The sequence below is a fragment of the Pleurodeles waltl genome, chromosome 10 (assembly GCF_031143425.1).
Source record: "Pleurodeles waltl isolate 20211129_DDA chromosome 10, aPleWal1.hap1.20221129, whole genome shotgun sequence".
Classification (NCBI taxonomy): domain Eukaryota; kingdom Metazoa; phylum Chordata; class Amphibia; order Caudata; family Salamandridae; genus Pleurodeles; species Pleurodeles waltl.
Genome location: NC_090449.1, coordinates 835,675,262 through 835,695,835, shown reverse-complemented (window position 1 = coordinate 835,695,835; position 20,574 = coordinate 835,675,262). Strand labels below are relative to the sequence as shown.

The 20,574-nt window shown below is 43.3% G+C and overlaps 1 protein-coding gene across 2 annotated transcripts in view; it reads right to left on the bottom strand.

Moving 5' to 3' along the window:
- The window catches only part of CNTNAP2 (contactin associated protein 2), a 2,759,350-nt gene that overhangs the window by 2,109,421 nt on the left and 629,355 nt on the right, over positions 1 to 20,574 (bottom strand). For both annotated transcript variants that reach the window (XM_069211508.1, XM_069211509.1), the window contains exon 2: positions 18,889 to 18,999. In XM_069211508.1, coding sequence (XP_069067609.1) covers positions 18,889 to 18,999 — 111 coding nt within the window. The remainder of the gene's footprint in view (positions 1 to 18,888; positions 19,000 to 20,574) is intronic.

Here is a 20,574-nt window from a genome sequence, read left to right as displayed (position 1 = left end):
TGGAAAATGTATGAATTATTTTCATAGTGATGTTCAACGACTCAAAAGCTTTATCTCCATATATAATTGTCACTGCAGCTGGCTCATGCTATACACACTCTATATGGAACTGTGAACTGAGCTCGCTAACGTTTTTCATATCATGTTGTTTGCATCACTGGTTAAAGCTTTGTTAAACAGCAATGCAATTCACACTAATCCTTTTTAATTTAGGGGCATATTTAAGAAAAGTGGCGCTGCACCCGTGCAATGCCACTTTCCTTGGGCCCCTTAGCGTCCCCTCTACCGCCATCATGTGTACACTATTGCGCAGGGTAGGGGGTAATAGAGCCAAAATTATTGACGGTATTGATATACTATTCAGGGTTAGTGCCAAACTTTTGGTGCTAACCCTGAAAAGTGCATAGGTGCCTGTTATAAACAACATCTCTTAGATTTTTTTGCACCAATTCTTCGGCCTGCCTAACGGGGGAACACCCCCTTTGCATACATTATGCATGGTGCATGCAAAATGTAGAGCAAAGTGTTACAATGTGTTGCATGCATTGCGCCACTTTGTAAACAAGGCAAGGGGAAAAGGCTACTTTAGCGCTGCCTTAGCATAAAGAAAATGATGCTAAGGTGGCACTAAGGTGGCACCAGGTCCTTTTAAATCTGAGCCACAATTTCTTTCTTGTGCTGAAGCTGCCCTCTTTTGTATGGGATACCACAGACATCCTTAACATATTTGAAGATTTGAAGTGGAATGACTCCATGCGCTTGGGTGCATCAAGTATTACCATGCTCTATAGCTGTAGATTTCTTCCTCTGTATAAGGAGAGCAAACTATGTTGAGCATAACAAAATGCTGCTAGAAATAGTAATTTGATCTCAACTAACAACTATTTCTTGAATTTCAAGGATTGGTTCCAGTAGCTGCAACATTTGCCCCGTCCTATGCCAACCTGTTCTTGGGCAGTGTTGAACATGTCCATGAATGGGCTTACGTGTTTTGCAAATATATTTTTGTATTTTGAGTCGGTAATAGAATTTTGTTTGTACCTTTATCTCATGTGAGTTTTGTCTCTTGAGTTTGATATATTTGTGCTTGTTTATAATCTGTTAGTTATTTTATAATGTCCATTCATGTCCAGTGGTGAATTGTTGATTTTATATTGTTTATTTTGACCATGCATTTATATTTTTTATTATGATTGTAATTATGTGTTTGGAAGAGGTCGCTCTGCCGAATATGGTTTGGAAAAGAGATTTTGACATGGTGATTGGATATTTGACCTGGTGATGGATGAACAATTCTTCTCTTGCAAGACTTGACAACAGTTTATGAATAAAGAGTTTTGAACGTTGAACCTGGTTTTACCAATACTGATGACCTGTCCTGTTATGTTGGTCTTCATCAGTTAACCTGAAGAAGCCTGTAAAACGGCAAAACACGTTGGCTGTGCTTGTACATTTGAGAAGAATCAAGATTAAAAAGATTTGGAATATTATGGATCTACTCATCTTACTTGACCCACTGTGTAATTGTTTCTTATATTCTCTGAATTTGTTGCCTCTTTATTACTTTATTTCTTTCATATCGATCTATAACGAACACTTGTTTTCTCATCTCTCATAATTATTTTTCTACAATTACGTATGTCACCTGTGCATCATTTATTATTCTGAACATGACCCAGTTATCCACACAATGAAGAGAGTTGTTAATATTGAGGGATGGTCAAAGGGTGGGCTAGGATAGATAAGAAGACCTAAGCAGGCTGCATGAGAAAGAATAACTTTATGGCATATTTAGACCAATATCCTTCTGGAGTTATACAGTCTTTTACTAGATAATGATGGTGAATCAAATAAAGTTGAAATAATAGATTTGCAGTAAGTGAGGCATGAGTGTATAACCAAAAAAATGCTCTTGAGAAGTAGAAACTGAGATGTTGTAGGAAGAAAAGCAAGGACTGTTTTTAAGATCCGTAAATAACAAAATACTGAGATGTTGGCAATTTATGCAGAAGAGAGAGACTGTGATAGAAGGGGAATTCTAAATTCCATACAGTGTTAATGGGTTGATGCAGTTGCCTACGTCAGAGCGCTACCTATCAACATACCAAATAGTGAAAGGTGCACCAACGATGAAGACTTCCATTTATTCAGAATGTAATTTAAGGCAGCTTTCCTCCAACCAGCTCTGCTAATGCAGATAAACAGTTATGATCAGAGGACTTTTGACTTTTCATAGCACTTGGCAATAGGCCTTGTCAGCCTACCTCAAGAGTACCTGAATGTATATGTATAGCTCATGAATGACAATCTGAAGGATATCATGAGTTTGGGTGTTCACTTGACCTAAAGCTTATACTGGATAGGTCTAAGTAAGGAACACTTAGAGAGCACTAACACGTCAAGGGGTTGAATGAACAGGAAGAAAAGTGATGGTCTGAAAGTGGTCTAGTCCAAGCCTTCTGATACTTTTCCATGCAATCATGAATCAAGCATTGTATTAGACACAGTGTCAAATTCTTCAGAGTGATTCAGCAGCACCAAAGATGTAGACTATCTCAGGTCTACAATGTATATTAACTAATTTATTGACAACAATAATGTCACCTCAGTGCTATGGAAGATCCGGAAGCCCATCTTCATGGAATCTAGTAAGATATTTAAATTGTTGAAGGCAATGATCTGTGAATTTAACCAGTTTTCACAACCATTTTGGCACATAATAATAAATGGATAAATAAGGCAATAGCTGCCAAGAAAACATTGATTCTAATTTTAGGACAAGGACAACTAGAACCTTCTTTTAAGAAGAGGTGACCAAAGTGATGCAGGAGGATTAGCTGATAATACTAAACAGGGTAACATGGGAAGGAGTATGATGTATGCAAGAAAGGGATGAAAGGGAACTGGATATAATAGTCAGGCTTGCTTTCTTGGTGTGTTATGGTGAGAGGGTGAAGGACATTCTCGTGGAGTGATACCACCTTGGTCAAGACACAAGCAATTCAGTAACAATTTAATGACCAATGATAGGTAAGGAATCCTTTAGAAACTGGAATCTGGTGGCAAAACATGGATGTTAAAGACTTAAAAAGAATTTACGTAATGAAGATAGGTAGTACTGTAGTTGGCAAGTTGAGAAAATACTTACAACCGTCCGTGGTAGGGTTTGAAGATCCAAGTGTTCTGAGGGAGTAAAATTGGGCCATGTACACCTAATCCTTCTTATAGTTCTTAAAGGTACTGAAGCACAGTTTTGACTTGTGAACCTCACATATTCATAGGGCTCACACCAAATATTTACAACTTTGTTAGAGGTGGAGGAAAGGGCAATATCTCTAGAATTAAAAGACTGATTTTTCAAAATGTTATCTAATCAGCAGTTATCTTAGAGTTGAAGTGGCTGAAAATGTGATTGAGGTCTTGGACTAAAAAATATAGTCTCAGCCAATCTGAGTTCATCACATGAAGGGTTTTATTTGTACCGGATGTGATAAAATACTTATTTCCTGCAGAATGTGGTAGACAGGCACTCTTCTTTACACCAACTGTGTAAAAGGAAATGTGAATGTTTTTTTAATTGGGAGGAGTTCAGGAGCACTGTCCTAAATAGTGAAATATTCACATACAAAGCGCTCTTACAGTAAAAATGGATAGCAGGCTGAAATAGATGCACACCGGTAGGCAGTCCAAGGCAGGTTTTGCCAAGTCAACCCAGCAGACACCGCCTGAAACAAACACAGAACTAGAGCTCAGTTGGTAGCTGTGCAAGTGGCAGGTTCCCTTCCCAGCACACTTACTGGGAACAAAAAAACAAATTAATGTAAGAGTATGAAGTAAAACAACATAAAAGGCCGAGCTAAAATAAGAAAAGTGCAGAGTGCATATTAAAATGAGAAATTTAAGTAATAACTTGGTTAGATCTGCAAATTGATTAATGGACCTATTATGAGACCTTTATGCAATTCATAATCTCATCATGGCACCTCTTTTATGGGCTGTGATTACTACAGGTAACCACAAAAATAGTTCTTTAGGTTCTCTTACAGACTCCCTGAACATCCTCTTGATAACAGCTAACAACATCTTTTACATAAAGCGGGATGTCTCACGCCTTATGACAGACTGGAACTGCTACCTGGTTCAATCTAACTTCGTGTTTGAATTATTTTAGTTTGCCTAATTTCCCATCGATTCCCACTCACATTACTTATATATAGGCACGAGGAACACTTTTATGCTGTTCAAGGTTCACTATTGTCACCAACAGGGTATTATTACTCCTTTGGAAACATAGATCTTTTCTATGGATTAGCTATCATTAAGCACAATTAAGCTCCAACAATGTACTCATAAAATTATTTTAGTTTTATTGCTACATACTAGGTTTGACATCAAGTTCATAAAATTTTACATTCAAATAGTTATTAAACTGAAATTGAAAGTCCAGATTCAGCCATGTATCTATGTTTTTTGTTTTTATGTTAATGTCATGAATGGGTTTGTCACAATCTCAGTCCCCAGCAGTAATCTGTCAAGATTCTCCTCTATTTCTTCACACTCAACCACCGTATGCATTTTGCTCCTCCTAGTGTTTTCCAAACTGACTTATATTTTCACAGTTCTCATGTTCTTTACCATACGGAGTCGATGCCATACTATCAACACTCAGTACATAACAGACATTGCTTATTGCCCATGTTCCCCTCATTACTGGAATTGCCTTCTCACCATCTTCGTCAAATATATTCATAATGCTACTTTTGTCATGGTTAAAATTAACACATTGGAGCAAACAAACTGAGTCCCTTATGCTACCACTGTCACCTGATCTGTGTAGGGGAAAAATGTTGAAGTAGTAGATGCAGTTCCCAGTTTTCTTCCCATAAGAAATTTTGCTCTCCGCAACAACAAAATCTCCTCAGTTTAATTACACCAAGCTTGCTATTAAAGCACATCCTTGCTCTGGGGAGTGTCTTTGCTTTGTTTGCTGTACATTTGTTTAGCAGTTTTGGAAAATGTACAGTTTGAAAAATGTGTCTATAACGAACGGGGCAACTACTGCTCAGGTTGTTATTATGCGGTCACCATGATATTAGTAGCACCAAGGCACTCGACTCATGAATGAAATTCTCTTTACAAGTAATCAAAAAAAGTAAAAAATAAATAATAAATATGGCCAGTCAGAAACATAGCAATTAGATAATAATGGTGATATGCTTTCACAAACCTACATGAAATTTGGCAGTCAATTAGAATGTTTAGATTGTTTTTTGTACACTAAGGGCCTCATTAAGCTGGCAGAGAAGAGCGCCAAATTATGACATTGGAGACATTCAGTACAGAACACAGTCAAAGCACTGCTGGCACCACCACAGCGGTCTGGCGGCCACTGATGGCAGTAGCCCCCTGCAGGCCGGCAGAGTCCATGCTTCTGCTGGACAGATTGCAAGGTTATACACCGCAAAGGTTTCCGCTGCGGTCGTACCACCAAGGAAACCCAGACGGAAACCAACTGCATAAAAGGAGACACTCACATTCAGGAAGCCATACTCGTCCAGAGGTGCCATAGAACTAGAACTAGACGTCTTCCTGCTGCTCGCCCAACGAATCTGGAATCTGCTACAACGATGACGACTGCAACCATAAGTACACATAACTACCAGGTACTGTTGTAGATTGGCAATTTTGAATACATTAGTGAAGGGAACGCGGGGATGACAGTCACCTGCAACAGCACACGAACACGCACACTCGCACACAGCCACATACACACCCACATATACACAACCACCACGCTACGGCCAACACACACACTCCCACACACATACACACACACACCCATACACATGTCATAAACACACAGGTACGCACAGAAATACTGCACAGGCCCACAACCATACAGTACCCCACAACACTACAACACGTCACAACCACAACACACAGTACCATCTCCAATCTCATGGCAGGGACCCACAGGGGACTCTACCCAGGGATACATCACACATACATTACAACGTAACACCAAGAGTAAAAAAAATACACACAAATACACAACCATACTACTTACCAATCGACTTACACAGAACATCGTATCTAACATACCATGCACAAAACATGCACTGACACACACACACACTTAAAGCACACAAAGCCACACAACACACCAGCAAACATATCTCAACACAAACAACACTCAATCCCAACACTACAAAAATATCTTTAACACACAATTGTCCATCACATAACACATACCTTACCACTTTCAGACAAAAGCACTGCACAAAACCTCACATACTGGCTAAACAACACAGATAGCCCAGGCAGCACACACACACACGCAGACAACTAATGTCAGCCAGGAACACCTCCATACTAGGGAAAGAAATGCATGACAAAGATTTAAGCAGGAAACCAACACCATGTTGGCAATGTTTTTTAATCCAATAATTTGGAAAAACAAAAGCCATAGGCCAGTTCATAAATAACAGTGGCAATGCACACAGTACACATATGTGTGCCCCAAACCTGACTCCAGACTGCCATGTAACCTCCCCAGGGAGGGGCATCTATGGGGCAGGCAGCCCCCTCAGGCCTTATGAAGGGGGCAGAGGTGGTGCTTGGGTGTAGGTATTTGGAGAGGGGCCTTTGGGATCTGTTTTAGGAGGGAGGGCTTGGCTTCATTTTAGATTTAGGGGTGGTTTGGGTTTTCTTAGGAGAGGTAGACTTCTTTGCAGGGGGAGGGACAAGGGTACTTGCAGGCAGGGTGGGAGGGCTGTAGGCCAGCTAGTGTACCATGAAAGCTCTTCAGGAATGCATTACTCTGTTGGATCGGAGTTGTTAGTCCCTGGATGGCACTCTCAATGGTCGACTGACCCATAGAGATAGACCTCAGGAGGTCATAGCATCCTCACTGAGGGCAGCAGGGCTGGCAGGGGCAGAGGTGCCTATGGCAAAGGAGACATCTACCCTCTTCGGTGAGCAGGCATGGCCAACTGAGTGGGGAGCTGTAGGGTGGGTGGTGGTATTAAGGGGGGTGGCGGACTTAGATGGTGTTGGGTGGTCTCAGATGGGTCTGCCATCACTGGGGAGTGTCCACTGGAGGAGGATTCTGAGGATGAAGACGTGGATCCTGTCTCTCCTGTGGCACTCCTCTCGCCCTCCGGGCCACTGGGTCCCTCGGTGTCGATGGTATCAGCACTCTGGGTCCCATGGCCAGCAGATTCCCCACTCGGCTGTGCCCGGTCTCCTTCCCTTGCCGATGCTGACAAGGGTCATCACATTCTTTACATACACATACATTTCACCATACACAACAGTAACATAACATCTATGTGTAAAACACATATGTGTGGATCTGTGTCAGGTGTGGGGTATTCAAACTATCCGATGTGGTGTTGTGTTCAGTGTGATGTGAGTTGAGACTGCTTCGGGTCGCACCGCCAATGGTTTTCCGCCATGGAATAACCACTGTCATAATTTGTGGATCGTAATCTAATGGGAGGATTTTTGTCAGGCTGATGGTGCTAAGGGGGAATTTTCTCTTTTCCATAATCCAGTGTCATGGAGGTTTCAGAAAATTGCCTTTTTTTTGGGCGGACTTCACTGTGTAACTCTTAATACAGTGGTCGGATTACCGACAACATGATGGTCTTTTTGCAGCCGCCACTGTGGTGGTCTTCTCAAAAGACCGCCAAACTCATAATGACCCTCTACGTTTTGTGCATCTCTATTAGACTGGGCTTCCTTGGTGTGGTTTCCCCTAACTTTTTGCACTCTGACCTCCTGTTTTTCTGACTTCATTTTTGCTGGCTTCAGTATTCTGGGCTGTTAGACCTGACAGCCTTAGCGTGGTCACCGCTAACTTTTTGCCTGCCTCCCTCCACTTTTTGGACACTGCTTTTGGTGGTTTTAGGACTGTGCGCACTTTATCACTGCTAACCAGTGCTTAAGTGCACATACTCTCTCCCTTAAACACGATGACATTGGATCATACCCAATTGGCTTATTTAATTTACTTATAAGTCCCTAATAAAGTGCACTATATGTGCCCAGGGCATGTAGATTAAATGCTACTAGTGGGCCTGCAGCACTGCTTGTGCCACCCACTTAAGTAGCCCCTTTAACATGTCTCAGGCCTGCCATTGCAAGGCCTGTGTGTGCAGTTTCACTGCCAATTCGACTTGGCATTTAAAAGTACTTGCCAAGCCTAAATCTCCCTTTTCTCTACATATAAGTCACCCCTAAAGCAGGCCCTAGGTAACCCGTAAATGCAAAAAGAACAGTTGATGGACGGAATGTAGACCAAATCAAACATTCACCCCCAGTCACAGATCTGTGTTTAATCTATCCGTTTTTTTGCCCACCATGCCATTCCAGTTTGGACCCAACCATATGCAAATCAGTCTTGAACTATGGATTAAACCCAGATCTGTGACTGGGGGTGAGTGTTTTCATTGTTCAGCACTCAGTCCATCATCCTTTTGTGTTGCTAAAGTTGCCCTAAGTGGGAAGGGTATGCCCAGACGTGTGTCCCTTGCTCACTGTGCCACTGGATTCAAGCTAGCCTGGCTGATGAAGGGTGATACCCTGAAACCGGTCCCAGGATGCTTATTTCCAGTTCAGGGAGGACTCGGCCTGGCAGTTCGGGCTGGACTGTTCCCATGGGGTCAATAAATAGGGGGATAGGGAGGGTTGTTGGTCCAGTGTATAGCCTCCCAACAGTCATATAAATACAAATAATACACTGTTCCAGTTGGAGAAGGAAAGGATACTAGGTAGGGAGTCCTAATCTTTAGGAGCAGAAACCTCACACACCCTGGAGGGTGTCATGCTTCATCATCGGAGTTGCTCCTCGTCAGACTGGCACTGCAATGTCTGACGGGCACCACCCCAAACGGGGGGGCTCTTTGCCGGAGATCTTAATAGATGATGCCACTACCCTATATAAGAGTGAGAGGTATGGAGATCAAAAAAGAGAGGTAGATAGCAATTAAATTGACTCACTGAAATCAGAATGAGTGATCTGTTTAATAGTCTATCTTGAAGTCAGAGGCCAAGATTAAAAATAATCAGAGTGAAACAGAGACAATGGTCAATCACTCTGTGATAAAAATAGGAAGAAAAAAGAGAGAGGAGGCAGGGAATTACCTAGCCGTCCCTCATCAGGGTCAACATGTTTCGCGTCGCTGGTGGCCCAGCCGGGTCCGGTGACGCTTCTTCAGGACCAATTTGCAAAATGTATCTCCAAATCTTAAATACTATGGATTATTGAACGCTGTAATTGTCAATACAAAAGTATCCAGTCACTTACAATAATAGGTTGAGGAAAAACTATTCCTATCAGTCGCCCATCCCTGTTTAAGGAACGTGCTACGTGGGACAACACGGACCAGTCATCTGGTTCACAGTTTATTGTGTGATGGCTCTCCAGGCGGCGACTAACCTACCCGGGTCCGCGCTTCCCGTCAGGAATCCTGACATATTGAATGAGTCTTCCTGGGCTGATCGGGTGGAGGGCCTGACACTTACATGTCAAACGACAGTAGCCTGCCCTCACACAAAGGACTGTCACACCCCCCTACTGAGACCCTGGTAGACAGTATGGAACTGAAAGGGACCTTGTGCACTTCTAAGGCACTCTTTGAAGTCTTCCCCACTTTAAAGGCACATTTGGGTATTGAAACAGGGCCTCTGCCCCTACCAACTCAGAACCTTCCTGGAGAAGAGAACCTGAACCAGAATCTGCAACCTGCCAAGAAGAACTGCCTGGCTGCCCAAAGGACTCACCTGACTGCTTTCTGAGAAGGACTGCTGCCTTGCTGCTCTCTGGTTGTGCTGGCTGAGAAGTGCTCTCCAAGGGCTTGGATAGAGCTTGCCTCCTGTTCCCTGAAGTCTGAGAACCAAAAAGACTTCATTCCTGCAAGAAGAAATTCCGGTGCAGCGAAAATTGACGCACCACCCGCCAGAAACGATGCACAGCCTGCACTGCGGTGAGAAAATCACTACACGCCGAACCAGAATGACTCAGCCCAACATTGCAAGGAGAAGATCGATACAGCACCAGCTTAGCTACCAGAAATTTGATGCACGGCCCACTGGATCGACGCTCAGATGAGCCAGAACGACGCAGCCTGACTTCCTGAGAAGAATCGACGCCATGCCTGCCGTGCAGTATAATTTTCCACGCAGTGCCTACTGGATCGACACAGACCCTGTGACTACGTCCTGCCAGCGCTGGATTTCAACACATCATCCCCAGGGCATTTGAAAACCCCGCAACCCGAAGAGGATCCAAGTCCAAGCTCTGGAAATTGACGCACAGCCTTCCCTGCGTGAAAAACAAAGAACACATTGCTGTGTGCAGCCTGAGAAATCAATGCACACTGCCCTGTTTTCCACGTCTCTCCTCCTCTGCGGTTCCTTGCGGAGATTTTACACGCAAACCAGGTACTTTGTGCTTGAAAGAGACATTTGTTGCTTTTAAGAGACTAAAGACACTTTATATAAAAAAATTTCAGTGATATTTCAAATTATACTTATGGCATCTTAATCGTTTTCACCTGCATCTTACCATATAAATATTATATATTTTTCTAAACAATGTGATGTATTTTTGTGGTGTTCTACTGTGTTATTGCATGATTTAATGCACAAATACTTTACACATTGCCTTTTAAGTTAAGCCTGACTGCTCAAAGCCAAGCTACCAGAGGGTGGGCACAGTAGAATTTGGATTGTGCGTGATTTACCCTGACTAGAGTGAGGGTCCTTGCTTGGACAGGGGGCAACCTGACTGCCAACCAAAGACCCCTTTTCTAACATGGGCACTTTACCAGTTTTCACCAGTGCTTACCAGTGCTAAAGTGCAGGTGCTCTGAACTCAAACATGGTAACACTGGCTTCTCCACAGTCGGCATATTTAATTTACTAGAACGTCCCCAGTAAAGTGCATTATATGTGCCCAAGGCCTGTAAATTAAATGCTACTAGTGGGCCTGCAGCACTGTTTGTGCCACCTAATACAGTAGCCTTCCAAACATGTCTCAGGTCTGCCACTGCAAAGCCTGCGTATGCAGTTTTAAACTTCCACTTCGATCTGGCAAGTGCACCAACTTGCCAGGCACAAATCTTCCTTTTTATAACATATGCCCATCACCAAGATGATCAGTCTTCCTGGGTTAGATGGATGGGGGAAGCTGGATCTTACACCTGTGCCTCTCCTCACACGAAGGGCTACATACCACCCCCATAGAGTGTCTGGAGCTAGGGTAGGAAAGGCAGTGACTTTGTGGTCTTCAAAGGCCTCTTTGAAGTCTTCCCCACTTCAAAGGCACAGTTGGATAAAAGTAATGGGCCCCAAACCCCACCAATCAGAACTCTACTCGAATCAAGGACATTATGCCTGGAAGAAGGACTGCTTTGGTGACAGAAGGGACTGCCCCTCTGCAAATGCATTGCTGTGTTTGTCTACTGTTTGCTGTGTGCTGTGCGGCATGAGCTGCTCCCACTTTGCTACTTTGCTGTGTTGGCCTTCAGCTTTCTACCTCTTGCCTGGTGTGAGAAGGACTGGACCTGTCTCTACATCCTTGAAACTAAAGATTCTCCAAGGCTTGTTAGCTTACCCCCTGTTCTTTGGAAAATCTCAGGGACAGCAAAAATGTACTCTTCATGCCGCTGTCTTGGGACTCTGCCACTCATGAGTCCAACAGGCGCACCCTGACCCAGAGCAGTAATTGAATGCTGCTGACTTAGCGCTCCCTCTTTCAAGAGCCCCGAAGGACCCCATGTCTTCCCTCCTAGCTGACGCTGCACCCAGGCATGCACTTCAACTCTGCGCTGTGCGCCGCCTGAAATCACAGTTTCATCTACCTAGGAAGTGCCCCAGCACAGAGGGAAACCCCTCGCAGCACGGATCACCACTTGTGTCAACTCTGCTGTCGGGGATCAATCAGCATAGCTGATTCTGCAACCCCTCCTCTCTGGGGAAACCTCTGGGGTTCCAGAGATCAGCATCCCGTAGCCAGAGAGAACCAGGTACTGTGAGCAGGTGTAGCCACGCCATGCAAGCCGGTGAATTGAGGGGTGTGAGACCGCAAGGGGCAGAGGGAGGCATTTCTTGCTAGCGCTGGGCATTGATCTTTGTGGAACTATCAGAACCCTCATCAGAGCTCTGTTTTCCTCGCACCCGTGCTTATGGAGTCCAGTTATCAATCCCCGATGGAGGCCGCTGTCTGCATGAGACACAATTTCTAACAGTATTAAAAAAAAGAAAGGCTAAGGAAGAAGTGGGGCAAATATTTTCATGTGCTATCATTGTTTTCTTTTCAGCAGCGGACAGTAAAGGTGTTTATAGGAGTTGATATAGAGAACATTACTTCTTTGTCTCTTGTTCTTTATTGGTACCTCCCTGACAATCAATTATCCATCTATCTATACAAAAAACTGGCATTCGGGTGAAACATGATAGCGTTGAGTGATCGTAGTGATAGTATCTAAAAAGTAACAATAGGGTTGAAGCAAGGCAATACACACAAAAGTGAAGTATATAACAAGGTTCACCCTTTTAATGGTACCATTACTATTCATCTTGTTACATGTAAGCTCTAGGTTTTTGTTTGATGATAACAGGGAATTGATTGACATACTGGCAGATTCTCTCGATTCTCACCCACCAGCGAGTGGTTAAGGGCTTTTTCAGAAATACAAATCCTGTCCAGAATGAACATTATATTGGTGAATTGTTAAAAATGCATGTAACAATACAGTTATTTGAGAGCCATATTTGCTAAATCTCGTAACACTGGACTGTAAGGCAGCAATGTACAGAGAAGAGAGCCTTGCAAGCACATTCTCCTTGGAGATGGGTGGATATTTCTGTTGGGGACTTAAGAAATCTTTCAATTCCAGTGATCCTATGTATGTGCAACAACTTGTGAAAGCTTAAATTCATGTCCTCCCAATGCTTCCGTCATTTATACTGGATTGGTATAAGCTAACCCCAAAACAATTGTTTTACTGAAGAATAACAAGTGGTATGATGAAAGAATCAACTTGAGTACCAGACAATATATTGCCCATTAAAACTTTTAAAATCAGTTGAAATGCAGACTTTATTTGTCAAATTTACGTTAAAAATGCTGGGTCTTTTTCATTTACTTCAACACCTCTAGAGGTAACACACAATTTGAATCTAAGCCATTCACTTTAAACCGTTAGTGCTTTTCTCAAAGTTAAATACTTCTACGGGCTAGATTTACAAGAAACTGGTGCAGCACGGTGCTGTGCCAAAATCAGCAGCGCCACGTTGTGCCAGTTTTGTTACGAGTGTCCCCCTTCGCCAGCGCTAAATTAAGCCGCCTGTGCCAACGCAGGCATCCTTGCGCCATAGTGCAAGGCTGTCTGTGTTGAGGGGAGTGATTGTTCATGTACAGGAATGGATGCCTTTCTCACATAAACAATCATCCACGGCATTTTGCTACTTCCATGTGTGCTGAAGAATGCAGCACACATAGAAAAAGCAAAAAACGAGGAGGAATAAAAGCATTCCTCCTCGTTTTGCCATGCTAACGCCACCCCTGGTGTTAATTTTTTGGTGCTGCCACAGATTTACGATTTCTCGTAAATCTGGGGCAGCATCAAAAGCAATGGGTGTTGCCATGGAATGCCAACTGCAGCATCAATTGCACACCCCTCTGACACAGTTAGAGGGGCCCATATTTACAAGGAGGCGTAACGCCATAAAAAGTGAGGTTACATCGGCTTGTTAATATGGAGCAGTGGTTAGTGCCACCAAATGTGACCCTCCGGTAAGGATAGAGACTTGTAAGTCTAGCCCTAAGTCCTTAAACAATTTCTAGTTTTGTCTTCAGTTCTTTTTGGACTTTTAAAACAAGCAAGTAAAACATGTGGCATATTGATGTCCCAGTGATTTCAGAGGCAGTGCAGGGACGTCTATACACTGTAAATCAGGTCGGCAGGAAATAAATGCAGCGCATATTGTGTGAAGCTTTTCTGTTCTCAACTGAAGTAAGCAATCGGCTTAACCCCTACTGTGCCGAGGACGTAATGGTTACGTCCTGCGGCACAGTGCTGCTGTGCCCAGGACGTAACCATTACGTCCCGGGCACCCAGCCCAGAGGGAGCACTAGCGCTCCCTCTGTGGGGTTCCTTCACCCCCAAAGTCAGGGATGGAAGGGGAAGCCCTTCCCCTTCCACCCCCCCTGTGACGTCAGCGCGCGAGCGCGCGCTGTTTGTCACAGGGCCTCCTCCCATTTCTCTTCCGATCACGGGGAGGAGGCAGAGAGGCTTCAAAGGGAAGGAAATGTATTTCCTTCCCTTTGAAGTCTCTCTCTGCGTTTTGGCAGCTGGATTGTAAAGCAATCCGGCTGTCAAAACGCCCACTAGACACCAGGGATGTCTTTTTTTAATCAATGAAAGTGACATAAGGGAGCGACCCCTTGGGCAAGGGTCGCTCCCAGGGGGGGGCATTTTTTTTAAGGCCTTTTCTGCCCCCCCTGGGGGCAGATCGGCCTATTATTACGCCGATCTGCCCCCAGGGGGGGGGCAGAAACCTCTAGGCACCAGGGATATATATATTTTTTTTTTTGTTTTTTTGTTTAGTGTTTTTTTTTTTAGGTGGGGAGCGAACCCTTAGGCAAGGGTCGCTCCCCTCGGGGGCAAATTAAATTTAGGCCATTTCTGCCCCCCTTGGGGGCAGATTGGTCTGTTTTTAGGAGGCCAATCTGCCCCCAAGGGGGGCAGAAACCACTAGACACCAGGGAGTTTTTTTTGTTAGTTTGTTTTTCACGTAAGGGGAGCGACCCCTTAGGCAAGGGTCGTTCCCCTGGGGGGCAAATTTATTTTAGGGCATTTCTGCCCCCCATGGGGGCAGATCAGCCTATTTTTATTAGGCCGATCTGCCCCCATGGGGGGCAGAAACCACTAGGCACCAGGGATTTTTGTTGTTGTTGTGTTTTACAGATGGGGAGCGTCCCCTTAGGCAAGGGTCACTCCCCTGGAGGGGCAAATTGTATTTAGGCCATTTCTGCCTGCTTTGGGGGCATATCGGCCGATTTTAGGTCAATCTGCCCCCAAGGGGGGCAGAAACCACTAGGCACCAGGGATCTTTTTTTTGCGCCGTCACCCAAGGGGAGCGACCTTGTAGGCAAGGGTCGCTCCCCGGGGGGGCAAATTTATTTCAGGCCATTTCTGCCCCCCCTGGGGGCAGATCGGCCTATTGGTATTAGGCCGATCTGCCCCGAGGGCAAATTTTTTTTAATTTTTTTTTTAGAGATGGGGTGCGACCCATTAGGCAAGGGTCGCTCCCCTGGGGGGAAAATTGTATTTAGAGCATTTCTGCCCCCCTTGGGGGCAGATTGGCCGAATGTAGGTCAATCTGCCCCCAAGGGGGGCAGAAACCACTAGGCACCAGGGATCTTTTTTTTGCGCCGTCACGCAAGGGGAGCGACCTTGTAGGCAAGGGTCACTCCCCGGGGGGGGGTGGGGGTTATTTCAGGCCATTTCTGCCTATTGGTATTAGGCCGATCTGCCCCCAGGGGGGGAAGAAACCTCTAGGTGCCAGGGCAAATTGTATTGTAGACCATTTCTGCCCCCCTTGGGGGCTGATTGGCCGATTTTAGGTCAATCTGAAACCACTAGGCACCGGGGATTTATTTTTTGGCGCCAATGTCACGCAGGGGCAGCGACCCCATAGGCAAGGGCCGCTCCGAGGTGGGGGGGGGGAAGGTGGAGGAGGGGTTGGGGGGCTGGGGGACAAATTTATTTTAGGCCATTTCTGCCCCCCTAGGGCCGACTGAGCTAGAGGCCAAAATCCACAGGTAGGCACTGTTTTCTATGAAAAAATGTGATGTGTCCACGTTGTGTTTTGGGCCATTTCCTGTCGCGGGCGCTAGGCCTACCCACACAAGTGAGGTATCATTTTTATCAGGAGACTTGGGGGAACGCTGGATGGAAGGAAATTTGTGGCTCCTCTCAGATTCCAGAACTTTCTGTCACCGAAATGTGAGGAAAATGTGTTTTTTTAGCCAAATTGTGAGGTTTGCAAAGGATTCTGGGTAACAGAACCTGGTCAGAGCCCCACAGGTCACCCCATCTTGGATTCCCCTAGGTCTCTAGTTTTCAAAAATGCACAGGTTTTGTAGGTTTCCCTAAGTGCCGGCTGAGCTAGAGGCCAAAATCTACAGGTAGGCACTTTGCAAAAAACAGCTCTGTTTTCTGTGATGTGTCCACGTTGTGTTTTGGGGCATATCCTGTCGCAGGCGCTAGGCCTACCCACACAAGTTAGGTACCATTTTTATCGGAAGACTTGGGGAAACGCTGTGTGGAAGGAAATTTGTGGCTCCTCTCAGATTCCAGAACTTTCTGTCACCGAAATGTGAGGAAAATATGTTTTTTAGCCAAATTTTGAGGTTTGCAAAGGATTCTGGGTAACAGAAACTGGTCAGAGCCCCACAAGTCACCCCATCTTGGATTCCCCTAGGTCTCTAGTTTTAAAAAATGCACAGGTTTGGTAGGTTTCCTTAGGTGCCGGCTGAGCTAGAGGCCAAAATCTGCAGGTAGGTATTTGCAAAAAACAGCTCTGTTTTCTTTCAAAAAATGGGATGTGTCCACGTTGTGTTTTGGGGTGTTTCCTGTCGCGGCCCCTAGGCCTACCCACACAAGTGAGGTATCATTTTTATCGGGAGACTTGGGGGAACGCTGGGTGGAAGGAAATTTGTGGCTCCTCTCATATTCCAGAACTTTCTGTCACCAAAATGTGAGGAAAATGTATTTTTTTAGCCAAATTTTGAGGTTTGCAAAGGATTCTGGGTAACAGAACCTGGCCAGAGCCCCACAAGTCACCCCATCTTGGATTCCCCTAGGTCTCTAGTTTTCAAAAATGCACAGGTTTGGTAGGTTTCCCTAGGTGCCGGCTGAGCTAGAGGCCAAAATCTACAGGTAGGCACTTTACAAAAAACAGCTCTGTTTTCTGTGATGTGTCCACGTTGTGTTTTGGGGCATATCCTGTCCGGGCGCTAGGTCTACCCACACAAGTGAGGTATCATTTTTATCGGGAGACTTGGGGGAACATAGAATAGCAAAACAAGTGTTATTGCCCCTTGTCTTTCTCTACCTTTTTCCCTTCCAAATGTAAGACAGTGTGTAAAAAAGACGTCTATTTGAGAAATGCCCTGTAATTCACATGCTAGTATGGGCACCCCGGAATTCAGAGATGTGCAAATAACCACTGCTTCTCAATACCTTATCTTGTGCCCATTTTGGAAATACAAAGGTTTTCTTTATAGCTATTTTTTACTCTTTATATTTCAGCATATTATTTGCTGTATATAAGGTATAGAATGAAAACCCACTGCAGGGTGCAGGTCATTTATTGCCTCTGGGTACCAAGAGTTCTTGATGAACCTACAAGCCCTATATATCCCCGCAACCAGAAGAGTCCAACAGACGTAACGGTATATTGCTTTTGAAAATCTGACATTGCAGGAAAAAGTTACAGAGTAAAACGTAGAGAAAAATGTATTTATTTTTCACCTCAATTTCAATATTTTTCTTTTTCAGTTGTTATTTTCTGTAGGAAACCCTTGTAGGATCTACACAAATTACCCCTTGCTGAATTCAGAATTTGTTCTACTTTTCAGAAATGTTGCGGTTTTTGGGATCCAGCATTGGTTTCATGCCCATTTCTGTCACTGACTGGAAGGAGGCTGAAAGCACAAAAAAATTGTAAAAATGGGGTATGTCCCAGTAAAATGCCAAAATTGTGTTGAAAAATTGGGTTTTCTGATTCAAGTCTGCCTGTTCCTGAAAGCTGGGAAGCTGGTGATTTTAGCACCGCAAACCCTTTGTTGATGCCCTTTTCAGGGAAAAAACCACAAGCCTTCTTCTGCAGCCCCTTTTTCCGATTATTTTGAAAAAAACGAAATTTTCACTGTATTTTGGCTAATTTCTTGCCCTCCTTCTGGGGAACCCACAAAGTCTGGGTACCTCTAGAATCCCCAGGATGTTGGAAAAAAAGGACGCAAATTTGGCATGGGTAGCTTATGTGAACAAAAAGTTATGAGGGCCTAAGCGCGAACTGCTCCAAATAGCCCAAAAAAAGCTCGGCACAGGAGGGGGAAAAGGCCTGGCAGTGAAGGGGTTAAACGCTACAATTTAGATGTAGATAATACTCGGGACATGTCTTGTGATTCAGTTTCCCCGGGGCTGAAGTCAAATCAAAAAGTTTATCATTCAGTTAATTAAAACAATTATAAATAAAATAGAATTACAGTCTATAAAATGTTTAAAATCTTCTAATTGATAAGATTTCATTAGTAAGTGTTCTCTGGAGCAGAACAAGATATTCACACATATCCATCCTTTAGCTTCACCTTCGATCCTACTAACTTGATCAAAAACATGTTTTTTCTTCTTTTAGCCAAACATAAGAATGCAAACATTCTTATGTATTTCAACCAAGACCTGAGGGCTCACTCACAGTCCTCACTCGTTCTTCACGTTCTTCCCTGTCTGCTGCCTACAGGGCTGTAGTGATTTACGCCTCCTAAGTATCCCCAACCGCAGCCGAAGATCCGAGTAACACAACATCCTCTCATTGAACATTCTATGATATCACAGGCAACTTTCAGATAAATGCCACCAATAAAAAGTAGGTTCGTACAACCCCATTCAGTATAATTTAAAACAGTAAATAGTGCCCCGTAAAGATTCACAGTAGTAGAAATACTCACTAGAATAACTCAGACAATGGCAAAAGATGAAAATGTGGCTAAAAGTCGAACACCCACGTTCCTGGAATAAACATTGATTACATTAACTATGCATGCAAATATACAGGGTTTCAAGTGAATAAATTAAAACTCTGCCTTACCTCCTCTCTTATTTAGCTTTGCATACCCTGGAGCGTAGATAGTAGACATACTTGAAGAACTGCTGAAGGAAGAGTGTGGCAATCCCGCTACTAATTGCTCTTCGCATTTTTCTGAAGAGAAATAGAGCAAGGTGAATATAAGTTACCTATACTGGCATTTTTCAAAACCTATGGGCACTTTTATGAAACACAAGGAAAGTTTAGCAATACTATAGAATATTATATTTTATGTACTTCAGTATTACAAATTATCACTGGATTAACAGTCAATTGATATTCAATTTAATATCAAATCACTCAGGCTGACATTTCTGGTTTTTCACTAGCTCCTAATCTAAATACCTCTTGTGACGGTTCAAACAGCATCACATTACCATGCAGCAATTAAAGGGCTACAACAACAAAAATGTTCCCATAAGTTCCTAAATAAAGCTTTTGCATATATTACGTGTCAAGGCTTCGGACATTCTTGAAACCCCTTATCAAATCATATACTTACTTGAGATTATGAATCAAAACATCAGAAAATTCAACATAAACATCCCCTGGAAAGTCCTCATAGCTAGACGTCTTCCCTTTATATAGGATTACTCGAGAAGAGTAATTCCACATTTAGCATTATTTCTTAGCACAAAATACCTCCTTGTGTCTAAAATGGGTGCGAGAATGTATTTTGTGTTAAGAAATAGAGCTAAATGAAACAGACCATAAATAGCGAGTGCAAGTCGCTTGCACCCACTAAATGTGTTCTTGGGGTACGGTTTCCCCTCAATTTACTGCTGGTATTTAGCTCTGTTTTCTCAGCTGAAAATGCATTTTGCTCACCGAAATAGCACTAAATGCAGCAGAACACGAATAGCGAGGGGCTGCTCGTGATCGCCAATATGCTCTTGCGAGAGGATTTATTCTCCTCCAAGTTACTCTTAATTATGTGTACAGAAATAATTACGTTATTATCAATAATTCAGCATGAAAGAGTAATGAGGAATTACCAAAATGTCTCCCATTACTCTGGTGTAATTGAAAATCTGCTGGAGCCTATTTATATCATCATTGTGTGTTACAGAATAGAGCCGTCTGAATATAGCATATTATAAAGTGTTTGCATACATCTGATTATATCTCCTTGTTTTAATATGTAACAAAACAACATTTGTGCTTCACAAAGATGTAATGACTATATTACTCAAATTTTCTTAAACTATATACCAGCTATTTCTCCATATTTCCCCACACTTTCCCGATCCTGCCTTCTCATTTTGGTAATTGCAAATTCAGATTTTAGAGTCCAGGTATATTCATTGTTAGCAAATCTTCTGTATCTTGAGTTAAGGGGAATCTTAATTCTGCATTCTATAGTGCCTTTTTGAGTTCATTCTGATTATTAAGGCTTTGTTTTTCTGTGTGGTACAACTGATTATTCTGACCCTTATATAAGCATTAAAAGCATCCTATTTACATTGTCATTATATCATAATAGATATTGTCCTCTTTGTAACAAAATACTCTTTACCGTCTATAACCAAACCTTCAATAAGTGTTCTGTCATTATATAGGTTTTCATATGGTACAAACCCAAAAACAGAATTTTAAATATTGCTATCCAAAATAACGTGACCAGAATATAGACTACTAGATTAACATGAAGGTAAATATATTTTTAAATATTGAAATTCCTCTATATGA